Source organism: Balaenoptera borealis (assembly GCF_965194805.1).
Source record: "Balaenoptera borealis genome assembly, chromosome: 4".
Classification (NCBI taxonomy): domain Eukaryota; kingdom Metazoa; phylum Chordata; class Mammalia; order Artiodactyla; family Balaenopteridae; genus Balaenoptera; species Balaenoptera borealis.
Genome location: NC_138861.1, coordinates 63,419,788 through 63,446,347, shown reverse-complemented (window position 1 = coordinate 63,446,347; position 26,560 = coordinate 63,419,788). Strand labels below are relative to the sequence as shown.

Genomic DNA, 26,560 nt, shown 5'->3' with positions numbered 1-26,560 from the left:
AATGAAGTAAAAAATCACAACCAGTTTTATGGATTTTGGAGACCATTGTGTGCTTTTTTTTTTTTTTCAGTTAAATAATTTCTTTTTTTTTTTAACCTAATATGAAAATATTTAAGGTTTTGAATTTGCCACTGATCATTGCTTTGGCCAAATCCCAGAGATTTTAATATTTCCAGTTTTTATTATTCACTACATAATTTATGCTGAATTATATGATGACTGCTGACTCAATAAATTATTTTAAATAGAATGAATTTTGTTTAGTTTTAATTTTCTAATCAATTGCATTTTACAATAATGTTTAATTAGACTCTGTATGTTAATTTGCTGGTCTAGAGAATACAAACATCACAAATTCTACATTTTAGATTTGGTTGTGATTTTCTTGTGCCAATAAATGATCATTATGTTGCAAGTTGTATTACTTATTGATAGTATAAGCATAAATGTGTGTGTTTATATATACACACACACAAATGAATTCAAGAACAATATATTTTTAAATCTTCAAAATCTTTTTTAAACACTTAATCAGCTGGATAGATTAATATTGTGTTAAGATCACCCTCTGCACATATGTTTCCATCAGTTTTTCTCAAAAATTTAACATACACAGGTGAAAGGAACTATGTCAGGAATGACTGAGACATGACCTGAGGACTTCCATGTTTGCTACCCATGCAGAAATTCCACTGAAGATTCAAAAATAAAACGTCTGGATAGTTGTTGAGTTGCCAAAAGAAAAGAATAATGCTGAGAATTGGACTCTTTTGGACTAAAGAAAACATATCTCTTCCTAATAAAAGGTGAGATGCATTCCATAACCCAATCATGTGTACAGATTAAATTTACCCTCCAATCCAAATTCTTGGTAAACAACTTGTGTTAAGTCAGCATTAAATTCCTCCTTTCTCCTATAAAATTCCCTATTCATTTTCCTCTAGTGGGACATTATTCTGGGTTCCTCTGGAATCTGTGGTCCTCGAGTGAAGTTCTAATAGCCCAAATAAAATGCCTTTTTGCCTCTTTATACTTCATGGTCCTTTCAGTTGACACACAGCATGTGAGTTTCCTTTTTACTTTGAAAGTGTGTTATTTAAAGCATAAATTTTTATGTTTATTATGGACTATAATATTTATTATTATAGATACACCTTTCTATCACTTAATTCTTTTTGTTTTGAACTCTGTCTTGAGACAATAGTATTGTTAGGTTTTTGTGGGGTTTTTTGTCTATATATGTTATCTTTTTTTCAACTAATCCTTTAAAAAATCCATATATATGTGTACATATGCATACACATATGTATATAAATATATTTATGTAGTTTTTATTCTTAGACAATATAGATGCACTTCTATTAACAGAGGTATTTCATTATTCTCCTTTAAAATATGTTTCCTTCTTCCTTACCCTTCTGCAACTTCTATCAGTACTATAACTTTTATAGCATGAGTTTCTTTTGAAGATAGAATACAAAATACAGAGTCTTTCTTTGAGAAATAATGATATTTATATAGGTTAAAAACTTTGATAATATCTGCTAACTTGAGAAACCTAGAGTTAGGGATAGCCTTAAGTCCACATTTTCAAGGACAAAGTGATCCATGTTGGCCTGAATCAGACCCAAAGAAAATTAGCTGGGCAATGGCAGATCCCTTATTGTCGAACCTTTTCCCAAAGAATAAATTTCTCTTCTCTAGGAAAGATTAATGTTATCTTCTTCCTCTCTAAAATCTGCTTTCAGGATGTGGTGAGATTAGATGAGATAGGTACATTGTGAAACTTAACAAAGAAGTCCTTCAATTCTTCATAGAAGTAGATGACTACCTGCTTTAACCCACTTGAGTATCTTAGATTGTAACATTTCAGATGTTGCCTGGCCACCAGTCCTCTGCTGCCTGGCCACAAGTCCTTGAAAGTACTGAAAAAGAGCAGGACCCCATGGTCCTTGCCCCCCATGTCCTCCATCTGCCTTTCATCTATGGAAAAACTTTAACCAAAGAATAAAGTTTAATCAGAGAGGTGAAAAAATGAAGAAACAAAGGAAAACAGTCCAACAAGGCTAAATAATAATAGTTTAGTCATTAAGCATAGCCAAGGACCTTTAATTATACCTCAAGGGCTATAGGTAATATTCTGGGCCACATCCTGTGAGCTGTTTTGCAGATACTGACGCTCCCACCAGGTGGAGGAAGATGACTACATGATGACCAAATTGAAGCCATGACATAAGCTGCTCCACTTCACACAATTCTGAGAACTGGCATCAGAGAAATGGGAACAAACCCGGGCACTAAAGATTAACTGTACTGAAAACAACCAAGATGACGCTGATCAGACCACTGCATTACTGATTTTGAGATGACTGTCAGAGCTGACCATGTTGTTCTGCTTCCTCCCTCCACTTATACAATCCTGAAACTCCCCTTTAAGAACTCCTGTCCCCTGAGCAGCAATTGGGAGTTGGTTCTCAGGCAGGAGTCCACCTTCTCCCCTGGTTGCTGGCCTTTGAAATAAAGCAAACTTTCCTTTCCTACCAATACTTGTCTCTCGAGTTTTGGCTTTTGAGCAGCGAGCAGCTGGACCTCGGTTCGGTAACAGTATTCTGCAAAATTTTAAAGGCTTTTGAAAACTACTTCCTATCAACTTTTGAAATCACTTTCAAAAACTCTTTCATGGTTATTTGTATCAAATTTCAGACCACAAAAGGAAGTCACTCTTAGATGCAATGAACAAAGTTATAAATTTGTTAATGCTCAGAGGAGAACAAAGAATCACAATGATGTTGAAGAGCATCTTCTTAATATGCTGGGCCATCATGAAATACTAAATGAGTCATGTGACCCAAAATGAATGTTTTTTTTTCAATCACATGAAAACCTCTTTTAGTATATACATTGATAGTTAACAAATCTATATGCCATTAAAAATAAAAATACAATTTTGGAACATTTTCAGAACATTGGCTTATAAATTTAAAACATATATATATATTTTCCTGTATCTGAGGAAAATATTTAGATTAAAAAATAAATAAATAAAACAGTAATTGTGAAACATTTATCCATTGAAAAAATTTTGTATTGACCAGTCACAGGCATTAGGCTAAATAGATGAATCTGACTTACTAGAATTTTATTTAATTTAAAATATTTGGGTTTAAAATGTATTGAATCTTTTTTCATTTGTTGTTAAAAAATAAGGTTAAATATTCTCATTACTACAATAGATGATGATATCATGCGACTCTTCTTTTATTAGAACTTTTTGTGCTGATGTGGGGTTCTTGGAATATTGTTTTGGTAATAAACTCAGGGAAAAGACTAAGGGATGTATAAGAGACCATACTGAAGTGGTCATCATTAAAATGACAATAGGAGGGTATATGTGAAAATAAAATAGCTCAAATCTTGTTTCAAAACCCTTTAGGAAGTAATGAATTTCCAGAAATTTGAAGAAAACATCATTATAGTAGTTCTCTGGTTTTATAATAAAAAAGATCATAGATGTATTGTAGTGAAAAATATGCCATGTAGCCAAAATTTTTTGAAAAAGGAAAAAAAGCAGTTATCAATGGAAAATGCATTTATCTAGCATCTAAACAATACATGGTCTTTGGGAATTTTGAGAAGTACACAAAAACAGAGTTGTGAGAACTATTATCTTTGCCTAGATCTGATTTTCATATTCCCACACAGATTTTTTTAAGAACTCAACCTAGCAGCAGACCATGCATGAATATTCCTTTAGAACTAACTAGAAATATTAAGAAGGTGGAAGACTAATTGACTTTAAATTTTCTTGTAGCTTTACCAACCTAAAATTAGTAGAGCTGACTACCTCAACACAATTTTAAATATGAAAAATAATCTTGTGAATTTATGATAGGAAATCTAAAGAATTCCCAAATATATCCCATTTTGTGGCAAAACAGCTGTACTAGAGTTTTCCATTTCTCATTTTATAATTTTTCAATTGTTGAATTTAGTAGTTTTATGGAAAATATAGGCTCTTTGAAGACAGATTCGATAAATCACTTACCTAGTGCCAGTTTAAAAAACTGAAGGTCCAGATTTTGTTTCTACTGCAATTGGTTAATGGAAGTTTCACTCTATATGTTGTTTCAGTCAGCTGAGATAATCCATCCTATGCATTAGGAAGGCAAAAAAAGGAAGTCTATAGAACTGTATGAAGTTGATGACTAAACTGTAAAAAATGTCTGTTGTTATTTTAAGCATTAAAGGCTTACCAGAAGGCTTTTTTGTTGTCTCTTGTGGTGGTAAATAAAATGAAACAAAGAACCCATGGAAATCTACTAAGTTTAGCAACTGTAATTAACTGCTCTCAGATGATTATGTGTAGTAAATGAAGGCCTTTTACTTTTGCTTTGACTTTTGCTTCTGATTTCAACAATAAAGGCCAAGTAAAATACAGATGCTCTTTCATGGCTTCAGGGCTTCTATTAAAAACCCTCACTTAAACGTGATTTATCCTTACCTCTAGAAGTACCAGCGTAAGTTCAACAAGCAAGAGCATGCTCCCTGTGTGGGATCAAAGGGAAAAGGAAATACAGCCAAGAAAATTTGGAGCATAGTGTGAATATTATACAATGCCTGTACCATCTAGAGGCAGGTCTCTATATCACCTTTCTTAGCCACCTAGTAATAGTGGTGACTGTGGTAAAAACACCTGATTCAAAATAGAAAAAAACTTGTTTGAAACTCTTGTGATTTTCCATATGACCAAAATATTTTCTATGACTTGGTTCCTTTTTATCTCTAGATGCTGAAATCATGATATTGACAAAGGGCAAAGTTTTTAAAATCTGTGAGTTTTTAGATCTGTACAATAATGGAATTTGAAGTTGAAACCTCTCATTCAACAAAATATGAAGATGTAAATATTTTTTATTATCTTCTGTGAACATCCTATACAAATATTTTATTTGAATCCCTTGGGGAAAATCTAGAATAAGATTTTTTCTGTCCTGTGATTCAGGGAAGAAAACAAGAGACAACTTGAATGTCAAGCTGCTACAGAGTTACAGAAAGGCAGAACAGCTAGAGGCAATTAGATGCTTTTACAGTTTAGTCTGAAAAGCAAGGGAAAAGCATTCCTAGTTTGCCTCTCTACATGCCTTGTAACCAGAAAATGATCCTCAGGTTCTCAGCATGCCCCATGTCTGCCCCATTTCTCTCCTTGCAGGAGACTGGGGATTTATAGTCTAGAAAAATTGCAATGTAGGGATTCAGGCATTAGGATAACTAGATATAGCCAAGGAAAATGTGTCATAATGAAAACAAGGGAATTGTGGTAATATTACCGAACATGAGGGAAAACTAATATTTAGTTTGTCCCTTATTTTCTTTCCCATTTAGAAACAACCAGCTCTAGGACAAAATTACTCTCTTTTTCTCTTAACAAAAATATTTCCACTTTTTAGATTGTATTTTTGCAGACAACATATATCTTACATTTTTCATATATTGAAATACTATTATTTTTAGCAGCTTTCCTAATTATATATGTATTACAATTTTTAACCTTTAAAAACTTTAATCTCTAGTGCAAACAAAGAACTGTTTGTTATATTAGCATTTTTTGATTGGCAAACTTATGAACAGATCTTAAAACCTCTAAAAATATGTATATTTTCACAGCATAATTTCTTTCTTTAATGTGATACAAGATGTCCGTTTAACAAATCCAAACATCTTTTTTTTTTTTAATTGAAGTATATAGTTGATTTACAATACTGTGTTTGTTTCAGGTGTACAGCAAAGTGATTGATTTAGTTATAGACACATATGTATTTTTTGAGATTATTTTCCATTATAGGTTATTATAAGATATTGAATATAGTTCCCTGTGCTATACAGTAAATCCTTGTTGATTATCTATTTTATGTATAATAATTTGTATCTGTTAATCTCATACTGAAACCACACTCCTCAGGTGGGACTCGAAACCAACCAAAACTCAGATTGGGACTTGAACCTATGATCACTGAATTAGGAGAGGACTCAAACTCATTGTTTTTTAATTGAAACTGCTCATCTGGTGTCAGTACTTGCTGAAGCTCAGGTTCTTTTGTCTCAGCACAGAAAGAATCCAGCAAGAGACAAAGTGGCAGGCAAAGAGTGAGTTTATTAGCATTCAGGACGCATGTGAGAAAAACTAGCATGCAGGCGAGAAGGCTCTGCGCCTAGGTCTGAGAGGACTTTATTTTTATAAACAAAAGAAAAGTGGGGAGGGGGAGAAGACCACCTCCTTCCTTATTCTTGGGCAGACATCAAGGCTTACATCAGTAGCTCCTCCTTTGACCTTATAAGGTTTAATCAAGACTGTCATGGTGTTATTTAAATCATACGCATATTAACCGAAGGGTGGTAACATATACTGATATACAGTAATTCAGGTTTCAGTACAATGTCCCCTTTCACCTAGTTTTTTGTTTTTTTTTTGTTTTCCCCTTTCACCTATATTCCTGTCTTGGCTACATACAGAAATGCTACTCTTCAAGGACTATTAACTCCCTGACTTACCATATAAGAAGATTCAGACCCCTTACCTATTGTTTATCAGGATTTGTGGTTTGAGTGTGTCTGGTGCTTGCTTGCACCTGGTCTTCCTGCAAGGTAATGTAAATTGTTTCTAGGTTACTGGATTCTTTTCTTGAGTGGTCATTAAATTATAAGTCTCCCAAACCCCCTTAAAATTCTCTTTCTGTCTTTAATCTGTTAGTGTGATTTCTAAACTATTTAATTATCCTACTCTATTCTTATCAATGCTCTTAATTTATCCCTCTTCCCCCTCCCTGTCCCCTTTGGTAACCATAAGTTTGTTTTCTATGTCTGTGAGTCTATTTCTGTTTTGTATATAGATTCATTTGTACTATCTTTTAGGTTCCACATATAAATGATGTCATATAATATTTGTCTTCGCTATCTAACTTACTTCAGTAAGTATAATATTCTCTGGGTCCATCCATGTTGCTGCAAATGGCAATATTTCATTCTTCTTTATGGCTGAGTAATATTCCATTGTATACATACCAAATCTTCTTAAGCCAATCATCTGTTGATGGGCACTTGGATTGTTTCCATGTCTTGGTTATTGAAAATAGTGCTGCTATGAACATTGGGATGCATGTATCTTTTTGAAGTAGAGTTTTTGTATTTTTTGTATATATACCCAGGAATTGGATTGCTGGATCATATGGTAGCTCTATTTTTAGTTTTTTTTTAAAGAATTTCTATACCATTTTCCATAGTGTCTGCACCAATTTACATTCCCACCAACAGTGTAGGAGCGAACTCATCTGAACATACTAATTACTAGTAGTGAAGTTGAATTTGTAATAAAAAAATTATAAATATATACACACAAGACAACAAAGTCCCCAAAATATATGAAGCATACCCCTGCAGGGTCCTTCTCCATTTTAGTAAGACTTTTCCAGTTAATTTGATTGAAGTATGCAGCTCACTTAATTTGACCTCATGGGAAAGAGTCAGGAATTAATCAACTTGACTTCACCATCCTTATTCCCTCAGATCTCTGGGCAAATAGAAACCAGAGGGCCCAGAATCCTGCTGATGTAATCCATATGCATCAGCCTCCAGGGCACAGAACAGGATGGAAAAAAGTGGAGAATGAATCTGGAGGGGTAAACTAAAGATATACGGCATGGCAAACTTGTCCCATTTTTCAGAGGGAAAACCCTAACAAAACCCTAATTATTATTTTCCTAAAAAGCATTGTCAATATGATTGGTGAAAAAATGTGCTAAATATTTTTCTGTAGGGATACATTTTGTAACTAAATATTCTCTTTAGGAATAAATCTTATAAGTTTGCAGAACGTGTGTGTGTGTGTGTGTGTAGAAATCAAGATTGAAATAAGTGGAAATATATACTTAATCTAAAGATGAATTATTCATAGCATAAGACTGTGAGTTTTTGAGAGGGAGTATCATATCAGTGGATTTTACCAACATTATCCTGGATTTGATAAGACTGAACCTAAGGGTAAGATTATCTCAAAGCATAGATCTCTAGTTGCTCATCACTAGATTTGATTTCAAATCACTAGATTTGGCATAATGTACTATGGATGATGTTTTTTTTTACACTGGAAATATTCCCACAGAGATGATCATCTCATGGCAAGTTGACTAACATGACCTTAGCCCAGCTAATACCTCCCTTGTTTAATTTGCTCTCTCTTTTTTTTTAAAAATTGAAGTATAGTTGACTTACAATATTATATTAGTTTTAGTTGTACAACATAGTGATTCAATATTTTTATAGATTATACTCCATTTAAAGTTTTTACAAAACAATGGCTATATTTCCCAGTACTGTGCAATGTGATATAGAGAACAAACTAGTGGTTACCAGTGGGGATAGGGAAGAGGGGAAGGGCAAGATAGAGGTATGGTTTTAAGAGATACAAACTAGTATGTATAAAATAGATAAGCAACAAGGATGATCTTTAAGGTGTGGATCAATTTGATGTTTTCACTGTGGCCCAAGAGTCACAAATGATTCTTACACTTTGGGCCAAATATTGGGAGACTCAGAGGCCTTAATGTGAGTACTGTGTGATAAATTCAGCATTTTCTTAACCAGAAAATTAATAACTGAGTTTTAGGGATGGCAGGGGGTTATGAATGAAACTAGAAAGTGCTTGAACTCTTGATAATGCAATTCTTCCTGTAGAATATCAAATAGATAGCAACAGTTCTGATTATGAAGGCTATAAAAAGGTAAGAGAAGATCATGGAAGTTGATGTTAATCTTGGCAAATATTCACTGTCCTCCACTTTGCTGGGAAAGGAGTATATACTTTCCTGCCCAATAACTTTGGACTTGGCCATGATATCTTTGGCCAATTAAATGTGAGCAGAAGTGAGAACACACCAATGATGCTTTAAGAGACTTTACATTTTACAATGGATCTCTTGTTCTTTACTGTGTCTAACTTGAGAATGAACATGTACCCCAAGGAGGCTGCTTCTTCAGCTTGGGTCCCAGAATGAAAAACATGTATCAGAGTCTCAGCCTGTCTAAAACCTGGAAATGCATGGCAGTATAAAGGTAACATGAACTTGGACTAGCCCTCTGTTATTGTAGGTAATGAGAGATTTCAGATTGTTTGGTTTCTTTAGTAAAGCTGGCTAACATAATTGCTTCTCACAGACCTTCCCTAAAATAGTTACTAAGTTGGAGACTGGTTTAAAATTTTTCCTGTGAGTAGTTGTTCTAAAATATGTACAATAAATCTTTTCCTTTATAGACAACTTTGGTCTTAATATTTAGAGATTTGGACAAAAGTACTATATAATTCAGTTAAAATTAATGTTCGATGGTTTCAAGAGTTGATATAAATGAGAAAAATGACATTTTCATTGGTATAAGTAAGGAATTTATTTTTTAAACTCTTTTTAATAACAGAGATGTACATATGTACCTGGGTAGACATTCATTCATTCATTCATCTAATATTCATGAATATATACTGTACACAAGTCACCGTACACAAGGCTTTGTATTGATCAGTGAATAAAACATAGTCCCTGCCTTCATGGAGTTTAACTGTATTTAGATTGGAGAGAGACAAAATGAATGTTATCTTTGATTATTGATCAAGCTGGAGTCTGATAGGTTTTGTGCATCTTAATGTCACCATTTCTCTCTTTGTAATTGATTAGCATTGTCTGGAGAGGTACACTTAGTATCTGCGATATCCAGTTCTACACTGGATTCGTTATATATTATAGTGTAACAAATTACATACACTAAAATGTAGTAGCGTAAAGCAACAAACATTTATTATCTTATGCAATTTCAAAGGGTTAGGAGTATGGGAATGACTTAGCAAGGTAGTTCTGGCTCTGGGTCTCTCACAAGGTTATAGTCAAATTGTTGGTTGGGGTTCCAGTCATCCAATGGCTTGACTAGGATTGGAGAATTCAATTTTAAGTTCTTTGACTTGCATGGCTGTTGACAGGAAGGCTTAGTTCCATTCCAGTTTTTGACAAATGACCTAATTTCTTTGTCATGAAGGAATGTCCACAAGGTTGCTGAGTATACTCATGACATGGCAGTTTTCTTTCTTCCTTTGCAATCTGTGTGCTATTTATTTATTTATTTATTTATTTATTTATTTATTTTTGCCTTATTACAGTGGCCGGAGCTTCTACTACCAGGTTTAATAAGAATGATGAGAACAGGTATTCTTGCCTTGTTCCTGATTTTAAGATGAAAGGATTCAGTCTTTTCACAATTGAGTGTGATATTAGCTGTAGGCTTTTTACAGATAGTCTGTGTCAAGTTGATATAGTTTTCCTTTATTCTCAAATTGCTGAGAGTTTTTATCAATGAATTCTATCAAATGATTTTCCTACATCAATTCATGTGGTCATATGATAACTCTTCTTTAGCTTATTAATATGATGATCTATATAGGTTGATTTTCAAATGTTGAAAACTCCTCACATATTTAATATGAATTTCAATTGGTCATATTGTGTGTTTTTTTTAATATATATATTGCTAGATTCAGTTCACTAATACTTTTGTTGAGGATTTTTGTGTTTAAGTTCATTATGGATATTGACCTATGGTTTTCTTTTTTGTACTATGTTTGTCTGGTTTTAGTATCAGGATAATATTGGTTTTATGAGTTGGAAAACATTCTTTTCTTTTTTATATCCTAGAAGAGATTGTGTAAAATTGGTCTTAACTCTTCTTTAAATGTTTGGTAAAATTCTGCACTGAAGTGAGCTAGGAATGGGTATTTCCTTTTCAAGGGCATTTTAATTAAAAATTCAATTTTTAATAGTTACAGGACTATTCAGGTTATATATTTCATCTGGTCTGAGTTTTGATAGCTTGTGGTTTTTAAGTAATTGGTTCATCTTTTTCTAAGTTGTCAAATTTATGTGCATGAAACTGTTTATACTATTTTCTTATTATCCTTTTATTGGCTATGTAATCTATGGTAACATCTCTTCTTTCCATTCCTGATATTGATGATTTACATCTTGTATCCTTTCATCTTTGCCACTCTTGCTAGAGGATTGTCAATTTTATTGACTTTTTTTTAAGAACTAGTTTTTAGTTTATTAATTTTCTCTATTTTTTTTTTCTGTATTCAATTTCACTTATTTATGATTTAAATTTTTATCATTTCTTTCCTTCTGCTCCTTTGGGGCTTATTTTACTTTGGTGAAATAATGAAAATACTGTTCCAGAAATCTAGAAGAAACAAAAATCTAGAGAATCGAACCCTGCTAATCCCATAAGGACTTCTGATTTCCTGAAAGGTAGCTGAGAAGCTGAACATAGGTTTTGAGAGGCCTGTGGGTTTAGGAAGATAAAAGCTGGATTCTAGGCCCCAGAAAAAGATGGGGGAGAGGCCTTGTATAACCACTGTGTTTTTAATTGAATCCTGAAGACCACATAAGTTCAAATTCATATTTCTTTTCTTCATATTTCTTTTCCTTGAAAATGGTAACATTACTAAGGGCTAAAGAGTTACTGGGGTCTAGCAGGCAACAGCATGCCTGGGTGAGGAAAAAGTGGCAGCGAATCTAGGGGTCAAGTAGGTGGCAGGCAAGAGCAGCTAGTAACATGATCATGAGATTGGTTATCTATGGGGAAAGAGGGGTGTGATTAAGCAAAAAAATAAGTACATTAAAGATAATGGGAAATAATTTAGAAATTTAGAAAATGAAAAGATCGTATAATATTATTGAAGTTATAGGTGTAGATGTAAACTTGTATTTTTCATAGTACATATACTTCGATTCAAATTACATATATATAGAGAGAGATTTATCTATTTATCTATTCATTTACCCCTATGTATCTATATGTCTATCTATCTATAGAGAAAGATATTGAGAAACGAAGAGTGACATAGCTGTGCACTAAGGTGACTCAGAAGCAATGACAGTCTAGAAACAATGAGCACACAAAATACTCAGATGTTGATTTCTAAATGGTACCTTCCACTAAATTAACTCAAGTTCCTTGGAAAAAATAGCTTGTTCCAAGGTCGATGCAAGGAAAATACATAAGTCAGAAAATAAGTTCTCAAAAGATGATAAGGGAATGTCAAGAAGGCACAGAGCCAGTTTAAAGGGACTCCCACTGGCCAGAACTGAGATAATTTGAGTATCAAATACATTTTGATATGACATATAATAGCTTTTGAATTAAATGGGAAGTCATGAGTTCATATTGATATGAATAAATAAATGAGGGGAAAGAAAAATTCCTTTCTTATAATATAATGCCATGCAATAAATTAAGAATGATAGAAATAGAAACTATTGACAGAATTTGCAATCATTTTAGTGGTGAAAGATTTAGGCTAAATAATCGATGGATGCCAAATGCAAGGGAGTGAATTATAGTCTCAGATTATCTCCCCACAAAATACTAATCAATCACAAAGATAGAAAAGTGACATTATGGTAGATAAAAAGGGCAGACGCCAATCTAACCAAATGATCAAGCTTGACAACACCAGTGTGGAACAGGCTGGTATTGCATGCCCTCTGATGTGATGTGCTGAGAGAGCCACAATTTTTCTGTATGTCCTGAGAGTTGAGATGGGCAAGATTGGAAGATATTGTGCAAAATTAAAAGTCTATATTCTAAAACTGCAAAGGTCACGAAACACAGAAAATACTGAGCAGCTGTTGAGACTGAAGGAAATCTGAAATATGACAATAAAATGCAACATGTTATCTCAGATTGGATCCGAGACCAGAAGGAAAAAACAAAAAGCCTTTGATGAAGCAGTTGGGATGGATGTGATTGTAATATATGGATTGGACAGTAGTACTGTGTCAATATTGATTTCCTGATTTGGATAGTTGTGATTATACAGGAAAGTGCCTTATTTGGGGGAAATAGACACTGGCATATTTAAGGGTGATTATGTCTTTATCTCAGATGGTTCAGAAAAAGAATAATGATAATGAATGAGTCTGAATGTGTGTATAGGTATATTCATGTGTGTATGCATGTAACAGCTGTTCCCTCCAGAGACTGAGATTCTAATTCCCACCTCAACCCAAACAAAATCTTAAAAGTTTTCAAGACTCTTCAATTTTTGTATAATGCATAGCAACGTTACACTAAAAAATAGCTTTTATTCTGAAAATCATAATTATTAAATAGGGGGCTGAGAAATTCCTAGCTTTTCCCCCAAAGAGTAAGAAAACATATATCAGTTTCTCCCTAGATTTGATCTTTGAGTTTAGGAAGTAAAGACATTCTATTCTACTAAACACCCATAGTGAATTTTTTGAGATCTTGTGTGTCTTCTGATTTAGAGAAAGGAAGCATTGACTGTTAAAAGAAACATGCTATAGAAAAAAATGATCAAGAGAATAGAGAAAAATAGGAGACATAAGCCAAAACAACATTGTTTAAATAAAAAAATAATAATTCTTCTTTTACTTTTGTTTGTATTTTATTTTAGTGGCATATATCACATTCTTTAAAACTTTACAGAGCTTAATTTTATTATATTGTGTATAGGACAGAAATAATACTAAAGCATAACTATTTCAAATTAGCTAAAGACATTCAAGCATAAATAACACTCATTGGGATTATTTATAAACGTCTGGAAATCAGTTCTGTTATGCCCCAAATTTACATTAAACTAAGGTAAATTCCAAATTAAGCCATTTTGCAGAAAGTGAAAGAAAATATCAGGAAGGAAATAACAGATCTATTTATACCCTCATATTTATTTATTCTTTAGTTCTTTCTGTCAAGGTTTTCAGTTTCCATGTAAATATATATATTTATGCATATATGTATATAAATGAATATGTATATACTAAATGTACTAATAAATGGAAAAAAGTAACAACAAAGTTAAAGAATTTGGAATGTTTGGTTATTTTTGATGAGGCTTTAACAACTTCAATAATTTGTGTGTTCCTACATCATTCTCATAGGTTATAGATTTGTGTAATAATTTGTAATAAAGAAAGAAAAGAAAAAAAATTAAAAGATAACAGCAGGGAAAAAATCTTTCTTGCTTTTTTATACGAAGATCTCAATAATCATGTGAACCTGATCATGATCTTTCACATGACTCGTTCTTTACTAGTCTAAAATAAAAGAGGTAAGGAATGATGAGAACACTTTAATCTCAGATGTGTCAAGAAAACCCTTCCTAGATCTCGGTTCGTAACTTCAGTGTAGACCCCTTCATTTGCTGCTCATAGTGTGTGTCAAATTTCTCATTTAGGGCTACTGTAAAGTAATTCTTCCAGTCTCCTGCAATCCCTGTAACAAAAGAGAAAAAAACAGTAAATATTATGTCTTCCAGCCAGAATAATGAAATTTTCTAATATTCATCACTTTTATTAACACCTAATCAAATTTTATTCTTGTAATCCTTAATTATAGAAATAAAATATACACCATAAATACTATATATTTGAGAGCGCAAACAAGGATTTGTCCTGATTGTTAAAACAAAACCAAACAAAACAGACAAAAAAAACAGCAAATTTATTTCTCTGACCTTCCCCTGTTATGCTATCAATACTTCACTTAATTTTTCTTCTCCAATTTCCTCTGAAATGTTGGGGCTCCTGAGATCCATGTTTTACCTACTCCCAAGATATTAAATATCATCTTCATGCTGATAATATTAAAATCCAGACTTACGTCTTCATATCCAAGTGCCTACCTAATGTGACCACTTTCATTCCATACGAGCAGCTCAAATTCACCCAGTTTAAAAATAAATTCATTTCCTTCCCTACAAAATTGCATTTTTTTGGTGACCTTTTCCATAACCTGGTTAATGGCAACAGCAGGTAGCCACTGCATAAACTTGGCAGTTATCCTTCAACCACAATATCTAATTCTTTATTTATATTCAGACTTTCTTCATAGCCATTGCCTTCTCTCCATTTCTGCTGCCACCGACAGAGAAGCTCCTCCGCGTTTCCCACCTGTGTGTTACAATAGCCTAGCAGGCTCTTCTCTTTTGCTTTACATCACATCCAACCCTCCCCTGACAGAAGGAAGTCACCTTGTATTTTAAATTAATCAATTGTTCAATTGCCCCGTTAGCTCAAGGAGATCTAAACTTTCCCAGTGAAAAGACCCAAAAAGCAGAAGATAGAAAATGTGTGTCTTGAGAATCATGTGGGGTCTGAGGGTATAACAGTACAAAGCCCTTTACAAACATGGCCATTATTTTAAGTTTGCTGTTTTATCTTAAAAATACATGAGGACATTATGGGAAAAGAAACTGAGATAATCTGAGGATTCAATAATTTAAATTTACTCTGCATGTTAACTCTCTTTCATGTGTGCCCTATTTTCACCCAGTGGCAGGTTTGTTATTCCAATTGTTTAAAAAATCCCTGACCCTCTCAATGACAATTTGGTTCCAAAAGCAAGATTTTCTCTGTTCTGTTTCTGCTTCACGTACCAGTAAGACTGGATGTCCCAATACTCTGCATATCCTACATGCCTTTGGATTTATAAACTGACTATATCTCATCAAGACCACCATGCCTCCTCCCAATAGATGTCACCTCATTGTATCTTGATATTTTTGCTAAGCCAAGCTGTATTTGCCACTAAGTGTTTTGAAACTTAGTCTTTTTTAAAACAGCTTTATTGAGGTATAATTAATATACAGAGAACTGTACATATTTAATGTACACAATTTGATAAGTTTGGATATTTGCCATTTAGTCTTGAAAAACTCCTTCCACTTGGTTAAGGAAAACTGACTAATTGTTCTAAGCTTGTTTCCTCATCTCAAAATTAGATTATAATAGAAGTTTCTCTTAACTCTTGCATTAGAATTTTTTTAAAAAAATTAGAATTTACAATTTATATGATGTATGTGATACAGCACCAAGGCACAAAGACTTAATAAGTAATAACTAGTAGAGTGTGGTATTAGTGCTAGTACTGAGGCTGGGGTGGCCGCTGGTCATTCTTAATATAATTTGCTGCATATACCAAGTAATCAACAAGTAATAGTAATTTATTAGTAGTATTAGTAGTAGTACTAATATTTTATGCTTCTGCAGAACTGGTCACTCAAATGTGAAACAGCTCTGAAGAAAACAAACAGGGTCCACAGGCATGAATAGACCTTAATAGATGTTTGCCTATAACTATTTCAACTTATGACTTCCTACAGCAATGGAGGTAAATAACATGACTATCTCACCCTTTCTCATGAAGGGAGATACTTTTTGGTTCATGACTTCATCCGGTAGCATTGTGTAATTGGTAGATGGATTGTTCTTCATCTCCTGGAATGAAGTATGTTTTATAATCTTGTCCACAAGCTCGTCTGATGCCTTCCTTCCCAGAAATTCTATCAATTTCATCACCTCTTTTCTGATATTCTAAGAAGAAAAAAGTATTTTGAAGACTCAGTTACTAAAATTGAATACATTACTTTGTAGATAAAAAAGGACACAGAAAGAAAACTTTTCTTCCCTCCTCTTCCCCCCACTGATATTGGAATTAGGCTTCTAGAGCAAAAACATTTCTTGGGGAAGTGGTATTTTTTAACTTCTCTAAGCATAATTTTCCTCATTCATAAAATGGACATAAAAGAAACTTCAAAGATTTTTAGAACACTAAATGAGATGGTGTTTATAAAATATTTATTTTCATCCTTTATGCATAGTACATGCTCAATAAATACTATCTGTGAATATAATATACACTCTTAAAGACTACAGTCCCCTTTGACAGATCAAGTTTTGGGTTGAAAATATGCAGACAGCTTTCATTTTTCTTTTAATTTCTTGGTGTAACTAGTGAGAAGCAAAGGAACCAGAAAGATTAAGAAAGGGTGTAAAAAGTCAAATACTCAACATGGAACAATATCAGATTTTTATGAACCATAGCTACAAACATCCTCATCTCTAGTCACTTCTATAGCATACCCTATTATTCAGCTTAATCTTTCAATGCAACGATTCTCAAAACCAACTATAATGCTTATTCTGGTGTGTAGTTCCCTTTACACAGAATGCTGTTCTCTAATTCTCTGTCCTACAAATTACAGCTTGCCTGTCAAACTTCAGCTTAAGTATCACCTTCTTTGGGATGACTTCCTCGACTATTCCAATTTGAGTTAGATAACTCTATTTTTGCTCCCATAAATCCCTATATAAATCCATTGTACCATATATGTATTCTCACATGTTTTTTATTTACTTGTTTTCTACAAAAAATGGTAGTATCTCTACATAGCAAGGTTGCTGTCTTTTTCTCTTTCTACTTGATATGTTGTAGAAACAAGAGTAAACATTTATTCTTCTGTTCCTCATTCACTCAAATAGAGAAGAAACCTAAACATGGCCATTATTGACCAAAATAGAGAGTAAATGGACATGAACAATTTGAAAGGGTGAAATGGTTGGATTAACTAATAAATTTTTTTCGTGTGCCTTTTAAATTTACTGTCTTCAATATTTTAGTTACAGAACACAAATTTAAGTAATAAAATAAACTACAGATCATGGCTGCTTCTCATTCCAATTTGTTCTGTGTTAAATTCTGTAAAGAAATAATAATTCAGTTTCTAAAATAATACTTATGATTTTATTTCAAATTTGTCCTCATCAATATAAATCTAGAATTACTGTCACATGAATCTTAATAATTGTGCAAAGATGTGGACAAGACATGGATATCAATTGCTTTCTTAGTACTAATAAAGAATGAGAGAAGATATTTCTTACCCCTTAATAAAAAGACCCAGTATTTTGTCTTTCATTTTAAAATTATTTGATATGTGCACATATGTGCTTTAAAGAATAAAAATCAATATAGCACCCTTACCTACTACCCAATGTATGCAATAAAACATTCATAATTGGTTGAGTTTTTCCATTTGCAAGTTTCCAACTTCATTCTTTTCATTCTCCATTCCAATTTCCACAAACAACAACAAACTTGCTATCCTGAAATTGATCTAATCAATCCTGGGCTTTACTCTGTAGATTTGAAACTCATGTATGTATCCCTAGACAACATATGGTTTGGTTTTACCCAATTGATGTGCACATTTGAAGTGTATTCCTTTTCATTGCAATATAATATTTAATTGTAGAATAATAGTATATATCATATATTGATTCCTGAATATATGTATATTTGGATTGTTTCCAATTTTTATGGTCATGGGGAATGCTGCTATGAAGGTTGCTGTATATATAAACTACTACACACAAGTCAGTGTTTCTCAAGAGCATATATCTACTAGTGGAATTTCTGAGTCTTAAATTATGTGCATGTTTGCCCTCCCTAGGTAACATGTTGTTTCCATAGTGTTTGTTTATTTTTATACTCTTATCAGAAGTGTGTTACTTCTCACTAATACACATCCTGACTGGTATTTATTATTGTCAGACTTTTTTTAAAAGATTTATTTTATTGATTAATTGATTAATTGATTGATTGCTATGTTGGGTCTTCGTTTCTGTGCTAGGGCTTTCCCCGCTAGTTGTGGCAAGCGGGGGCCACTCTTCATCGCGGTGCGCGGGCCTCTCACTATCGTGGCCTCTCTTGTTGCGGAGCACAGGCTCCAGACGCGCAGGCTCAGCAGTTGTGGCTCACGGGCCCAGTCGCTCCGCGGCATGTGGGATCTTCCCAGACCAGGGCTCGAACCCGTGTCCCCCGCATTAGCAGGCAGACTCTCAACCACTGAGCCACCAGGGAAGCCCCTGTCAGACTTTTTAATTGTTGTCAGTCTGGTGGATGTGAAAGGGCATCCTAGTAATTTTTATTTTGAATTACCCTGATTATTAACAAAGCTGGGGGAAAAAAACCAGATTATGAAGAAATTGTGATGTCCTCACTCTTTTTCATATTGTTGTTCCAGCATTCTCTTTACTCTCTTCTTCTGGAAGTTTGAGTTGATATATGTGGGACCTTATTACTCTATCTTATATATTCATTACCTCTTCTGAAGTATTCTGTTTATCTCACTGTGGTACATCCTGTGGTCTTTCCTCAGCATCATCTTCTTCATTACTAATTCACTATTTAACTATGTCTTATCTTTTATTTAAACTATCTTTTAATTTTGTAATTTTAATTTTTAAAAATTATTTTAGAAATTCTATTTTGCTGGGTTTTTTTCCAAATCTGCTTTCTCAATTTTAGTAATCTCTTGTTTTTTTGTAAAATTTTTAATTTCTTCTTTTGTTTCTTTAAACATGTTCAGCATAGTTATTTTATGGTCCTTGTCTGATAATTCCTACATCTATGGATTTGGAGACCAGTTAACTCTTCTTGCCCATTGTGATTCCTTGTGTGCATATGTGTGTACGTGTTGTTGTTGTTTTGTTTTATGAACTCAAATTCCTTCAACTTTTATCTTTGGTAATTTTTTGAGACTTGGGTTTATATGTATTCATTTACAGAAGGTTTTTATTTACTAGCTTCAAATCTGTGCTAAGGTATCTGGATTATTTTAACTTTTGGAGTTGGCTGCATCATTTATTTAAAGGCAGAATTTTGTATTTACCATGTTGTCAAATTCTAACATTTTGAGAATTACTAAGTTGCCATATGTTTTGAGTTTCTCACCTCCTTCATGTCTTCATAGAAAAGAAATAGCACTTGTGGATTCTCTCTCTTTTCCCACCAAGATTTTGTGTGTTCATACCAGGAACCATAAGGAACTAAAATTAGAGACAAAAACAATGTGAGGAGATAGCATCATCTTTATATAACTTGAAAATGAGTCTTCAGACAAAGAAATATAAATAAATGGTCATGGAATGAAAACTAGAGATCAGCTGCACATCTGAAGCACATTTCTCTGCAGCAAAAGCAGCACAGTATGTTGAATAAACTATGTACAGAAACATATTCTCAACTTTCATTATTATGACATGGTTTATGACTCAGGGGAAAAGTGAAGGAAGACTCCATCCATTTGATTCAGAGCCTATGAGAGCATTTTTGAAAATGGGGTGTGTGTGTGTGTGTGTGTGTGTGTGTGTGTGTGAAATCAGGTTGTTAGTGAAAGGAGTTGAGTAGTGGAATTATCAACATTATTATGATCAGAATTCAGTCCAGGTCTCAAATATACCATTTAAAAAGCAGCTTTGGTAACTGAAGCTAGCAGCTATATAATTTTTGTTACACTACTCGCAGTTTAAATGGTAAGAGGTGTCCTCTTAGGGACCCCTAGTATCATTCTCACTCTAAAAAATTAGAAGATTTTGGAGATGATGTGGTATGACCAAATACGGTTTCTTCCTTTCTCTTCCTTCATCTTCTCTCACATATATCCAAGTGTTTTACCCAGTAAAAAGCTGACATGATAATATAATGATGTGTGAGTCAAAGTACTCTGCTTTGCATTAAATCGTTACATACCTCTTCTGTTCTTTGACTCTACCGACAATTTATTTATTTATTTATTTATTTATTTATTTATTTATTTATTTATTAATTATAGTTGACTTACAGTATTATAGTGGTTGTACAACATAGTGATTCAATATTTTAATAGATTACACACCATAAAGTTATAATAAAATATTGACTATATTCCCTATGTTGCCCATTACTTCCCTATGACTTATTTATTTTATAACTAGCAGCTTGTACCTCATAATCCCCTTCATCTATTTTGCCCCTTCCCATCCCCCTCCCCGTGGTAAACACTAGTTTGTTTTCTGTATATGTGGGTAGGTCTGTTTCTGTTTTGTTACATTTGTTTCTTTACAGAAAAAGTCATATAATGATTTTTATAGTGATCTTATTCGTTCATTTTGCAGAGGTCCATTATCTTTCTCTGCCTTATAACACCTGTTTGATGATCTTGAGGCATGTATTTTATTCATGATGCTTTAGCATAAAATTTTTCAAATGTAGTAACAAGCATAAAGCACATACACCACATTTTCATTGAGTCAATATTAAATTTTGTGGATATAAAAATGGTGTTATTATCTTTTTTCCTTACAATTATTACTACAGGATTAGAATGGCCTTCTTTAGTTAATATTAGATTCTCCTGAACCCTTTCTTTCTCAAATTTGAATACTCAGTTGCTTTAGTTGGGAGTTAAATAAAAAGACAAAATTTCCCAGAATTTCTGCTCAAGTAACTCTTGTACTGTTCTGAGAAATCTAGTTGAATTATTCAGACTGTACAGTGGTTAGAATGAGTAAGAACTTTGTAGATATTCAGACTTCTTTGTGAATTCTGGCCCCATGTAGTATCTGAAATTTTTCTTAGAAACAAATGAACATTTTCTCTCCTCTGTCTTTTTCCTCTCTTGTTCAATGAAGTTGTAATAACACACTGTGAAGTGCTTCTGTAGTAAAAAGAGATGAGAGAGAATTGGACACACATACATCTGTATACTTATTTGTGGGCACCAAACTAGAGTATCCAGATTCTGCAATTTGCCACCCGCATCTGGAAACTCTATGCTTGTTCTAAAGTTCAAGGTCTTCTAGAATTTCTGTGTTTTAATTAAGGACCAGGAAGGATAACAGACTAGAACAGACAACAAAAATTTTTGCCCAGAGATGCCATTTGTCTTGTATCATTTACCTTGAAAGAATTCATGAAAAGAAACTGTTCATACCTTCTCCATCCATGAATTTTTCCACAAAATCTTGAAAAGAACCAGGATCTGGATTAGCAGTCACCATTAAAAAGAAATAATAATAAGAAACAACAACATCCTTGGCATTCCGGCAAACATAGATGATCTAAGAAGATGAAATTAGATATTAAATCAGCTAATATTTTTCAAATATAGTCTCATCAAGATTTAAAAAGGAAATGTTTATGTTTTCAACTATAAACATAACACATATTTATTGTAGAAAATATATAAAATATATATAACTATAAAGAAGAAAACTCTTTAAATAATCTGAAGTGACAGCATCTTTTGCGTTGTTGTTCAATGTTAGTTCTCACTTTTCATTTTTGTGCCATATTCATATTTATTTCACATATTTCATTTGAGTGTTTCAAATTCCATTGATATAAAATGGATGAGGCAGATTATTATCCCCAATTTATAAGTGAAGAAACTAAACTGAAGCTTAGTCAGAATACATGGTTGAGAATAAATGTACCCAATGAGAGTAAAAAGTCTTCTGGCCTTTATACTACATGACTATTCCTTATAGCAATTAAAAAAAAAGTCCTGTTATTTTCTTGCTTGCAATCTTGAAGAAAAAATCATGTTTATGAGGTTCTTTTTAAATACATGTTGCTGTCAGTGAAAATATATAATCTTCACTCACACCTTGTTGAGTTTCCATTTTATATAGCGAGGAAACATCAATAAATGAACAGTCAGGAAGCCTTGGTTTTAGACGCTGGTTCTGGCACTAATTTCTACCATCTTGTGCAAAGCACCAACCATTTTGGACCTACATTTTCTATCTACTAAACAAATGAGTTACATCAGATCGTTACAGTCTTTTCTAGGTCAGACACTCAGTGCTGCAGGAAAAGAGCTGCAAAAGTAAACTCCATCTCTCTGGTCTTCCACTTCCTCCTTCAGGCACCTGAGCAATGCCATTGGGAATGGCTGCTCTTGACTCTCCACTCTTTCCTGGATATGATCAGGCTCATAACCTGTCTTACTCAAGTTAATACATTTTCAAACAATTTTAAAGAAATCTTTTTGTATACTCTAAGAAGTATGGTTTTCATTTTTAAGATCCCACTATAAAAAGCTCCAAATACTACAGTAAATAAAGTGAACTTTCTTTTCTCATCAAAGCTATCATTAGCCATATTGATTTTTTCCAATCTTATTTAAAACTCTCCCTAGTCCTTTTTGTCTATTAGCTGAATGGAACTCTTTGCCACTATATCCAACAATTTACTTCATAATTTTCATCCCTTTTTTTTATTCATGCTGTTCCCTCTGTCTTGAATAATCTCTGCATCTCAAAATACTATCCATGGATTGGTTCAAGATGGAGGGGTACAAAGACGTGCGCTTACTCTCTCTTGCAAGAGCACCAGAATCACAACTAACGGCTGAACAATCATTGACAAGAAGACACTGGAACTCACCAAAAAAGATACCCCACCTCAAAAGACAAAGGGGAAGCTGAAATGAGACGGTAGTAGGGGAGCATTCACAATCAAATCAAATCCCATAAATGGAGGGTGGGTGACTCACAAACTGGACAAAAATTATACCACAGAAGTCCACCCACTGGGGTGAAAGTCCTGAGCCCCATGTCAGGCTTCCCAACCTGGGGTTCTGGCAAAAGGAGGAGGAATTCCCAGAGAATCAGACTTTGAAGGCTAACAGGATTTGATTGCAAGATTTCGACAGAACTGGGGGAAACAGAGACTCCACTCTTGAAGGGCACACACAAAGTAGTGTGCACATCAAGACCCAGGGGGAAGGAGCAGTGACCCCACAGGAGACTGAACCAGACCTACCTGCTAGTGTTGGAGGGTCTCCTGCAGAAGAGGGGGGCATCTGTGGCTCACTGTAGGTACAAGGACACTAGCAGCAGAAGTTCTGAGAAGTACTCCTTGGCATGAACCTTCCTGAAGTACACCATTAGCCCCACCAAAGGACCTGTAGGCTTCAGTCCTGGGTCACCTCAGGCCAAACAACCAACAGGGAGGCAACCCAGCCCCACCCATGAGCAGACAACTGGATTAAAGTTTTAGTGAGCTCTGCCCACCAGAGCAACACCCGGCTCTACCCACCACCAGTCCCTCCCATCAGGAAGCTTGCACAACCTTCTTAGATAGCCTCATCTACCAGAGGGCAGAGAGCAGAAGCAAGAAGAACAACAATCCTGAGCCTGTGAAAAGAAAACTACATTCACAGAAACACAGACAAAATGAAAAGGCAGAGGACTATGTACCAGATTAAAGAACAAGATAAAACCCCAGAAAAACAACTAAGTGAAGTGGAGATAGGCAACTTTCCAGAAAAAGAATTCAGAATAATGATAGTGAAGATGATCCAGGACCATGGAAAAAGAATGGAGGCAAAGATCGAGAATATGCAAGAAATGTTTAACCAAGACCTAGAAGAATTAAAGAACAAACACTTGGAAGAATTAAAGAACAAACAAACAGAGAAGAACAATACAATAACTGAAATGAAAAATACACTAGAAGGAATCAATAGCAAAATAACTGAGGCAGAAGAACGGATAAGTGACCTGGAAGACAGAATGGTGGAATTCACTGCTGTGGACAGAATAAAGAAAAAAGAATGAAAATAAATGAAGACAGCCCAAGAGAACTCTGGGACAACATTAAATGCACCAGCATTCGAATTATAGGGGTCTCAGAAGGAGAAGAGAGAGAGAAAGGATCCGAGAAAATTCTTGAAGAGATTATAGTCGAAAACTTCCCTAACATGGGAAAAGAAATAGCCACCCAAGTCCAGGAAGTGCAGAGAGTCCCAGGCAAGTTAAACCCAAGGAGAAACATGCAGAGACACATAGTAATCAAATTGACAAAAATTAAGAAAGCAAGAAAAATTATTGAAAGCAACAAGGGAAAAATGACAACATACAAGGGAATTCCCATAAAGTTAACAGCTGATTTCTCAGTAGAAACGCTACAAGCCAGAAGGGAGTGGCATGATATACTTAAAGTGATGAAAGGGAAGAATCTACAACCAAGCTTACTCTACCTGGCAAGGATCTCATTAAAATTCGATGGAGAAATCAAAAGCTTTACAGACAAGCAAAAACTAAGAGAATTCAGCACCACCAAACCAGCTCTACAACAAATGCTAAAGGAACTTCTCTAAGTGGGAAACACAAGAGAAGAAAAGGACCTACAAAACAAACCCAAAACAATTAAGAAAATGGTAATAGGAACATACATATTGATAATTACCTTAAATATGAATGGATTAAGTGCTCCAACCAAAAGACACAGGCTTACTGAATGGATACAAAAACAAGACCCATCTATATGTTTTCTACAGGAGACCCAATTCAGACCTAGGGACACATACAGACTGAAAGTGAGGGAATGGAAAAAGATATTCCATGCAAATGGAAATCAAAAGAGAGCTGGAGTAGTAATACTCATATCAGATAAAATGGACTTTAAAATAAAGAATGTTACAAGAGACAAGAAAGGACACTACATAATGATCAAGTGATCGATCCAAGAAGAAGATATAACAATTGAAAATATTTATGCACCCAAAAAAGATGCACCTCAATACAAAAGGCAAATGCTAACAGCTATAAAAGAGGAAATTGACAGTAACACAATAATAGTGGGGGACTTTAACACCTCACTTTCACCAATGGACAGATCATCCAGACAGAAAATTAATAAGGAAACACAAGCTTTAAATGACACAATAGACCAGATAGATTAAATTGATATTTATAGGACATTCCATTCGAAAACAGCTGATTACACTTTCTTCTCAAGTGCACACAGAACATTCTCCAGGATAGATCACATCTTGGGTCACAAATCAAGCCTAGATACATTTAAGAAAATTGAAATCACATCAAGCATCTTTTCCAACCACAATGCAATGAGATTAGAAATCAATTACATGGAAAAAAACATAAAAAACACAAACATGTGGAAGCTAAACAATACGTTACTAAATAACCAAGAGATCACTGAGGAAATCAAGAGGAAATCAAAAAATACCTAGAGACAAATGACAAGGAAAACACGACCATCCAAAACCTATGGGATTCAGCAAAAGCAGTTCTAAGAGGGAAGTTTATAGCAATATATTCCTACATCAAGAAACAAGAAAAATCTCAAAAAAACAATGTAACCTTACACCTAAAGTAACTAGAGAAAGAAAACAAACAAAACCCAAAGTTAGTAGAAGGAAAGAAATCATAAAGATCAGAGCAAAAATAAATGAAATAGAAACAAAGAAAACAAAAGCAAAGATGAATAAAACTAAAAGCTGGTTCTTTGAGAAGATAAACAAGATTGATAAAACTTTAGCCAGACTCATCAAGAAAAAGAGGGAGAGGACTCCAATCAATAAAATTAGAAATAAAAAAGGAGAAGTTACAATGGACACCGCAGAAATACAAAGCATCCTAAGAGACTACTGCAAGCAACTCTATGCCAATAAAATGGACAACTTGGAAGAAATGGACAAATTCTTAGAAAGCTATAGCCTTCCAAGACTGAACCAGGAAGAAATAGAAAATATGAACAGAACAGGCACAAGTAATGAAATTGAAAATGTGATTTTAAATCTTCCAACAAACAAAAGTCCGGGACCAGATGGCTTCACAGGTGAATTCTATCAAAGATTTAGAGAACAGCTAACACCCATCCTTCTCAAAATCTTCCAAAAAATTGCAGAGGAAAGGACATTCTCAAGCTCATTCTATGAGGCCACCATCACCCTGATACCAAAACCAGACAAAGATACTACAAAAAAAAAGAAAATTACAGACCAATATCACTGATGAATATAGATGCAAAACCCCTTAACAATATACTAGCAAACAAAATTCAACAATACATTAAAAGGATCATACACCAC

General features: G+C 33.9%; 1 protein-coding gene across 1 annotated transcript in view; it reads right to left on the bottom strand.

Annotated features, from left to right (window-relative positions):
• The window catches only part of SULT1B1 (sulfotransferase family 1B member 1), a 95,752-nt gene that overhangs the window by 44,570 nt on the left and 24,622 nt on the right, over positions 1 to 26,560 (bottom strand). Inside the window, exons 5-8 of the mRNA XM_082391619.1 lie at positions 21,650 to 21,776; positions 19,630 to 19,724; positions 16,247 to 16,427; positions 14,219 to 14,328 (exon numbers count right to left, since the gene is read on the bottom strand). Of these exons, the coding sequence (XP_082247745.1) occupies positions 14,219 to 14,328; positions 16,247 to 16,427; positions 19,630 to 19,724; positions 21,650 to 21,776 (513 nt within the window). The remainder of the gene's footprint in view (positions 1 to 14,218; positions 14,329 to 16,246; positions 16,428 to 19,629; positions 19,725 to 21,649; positions 21,777 to 26,560) is intronic.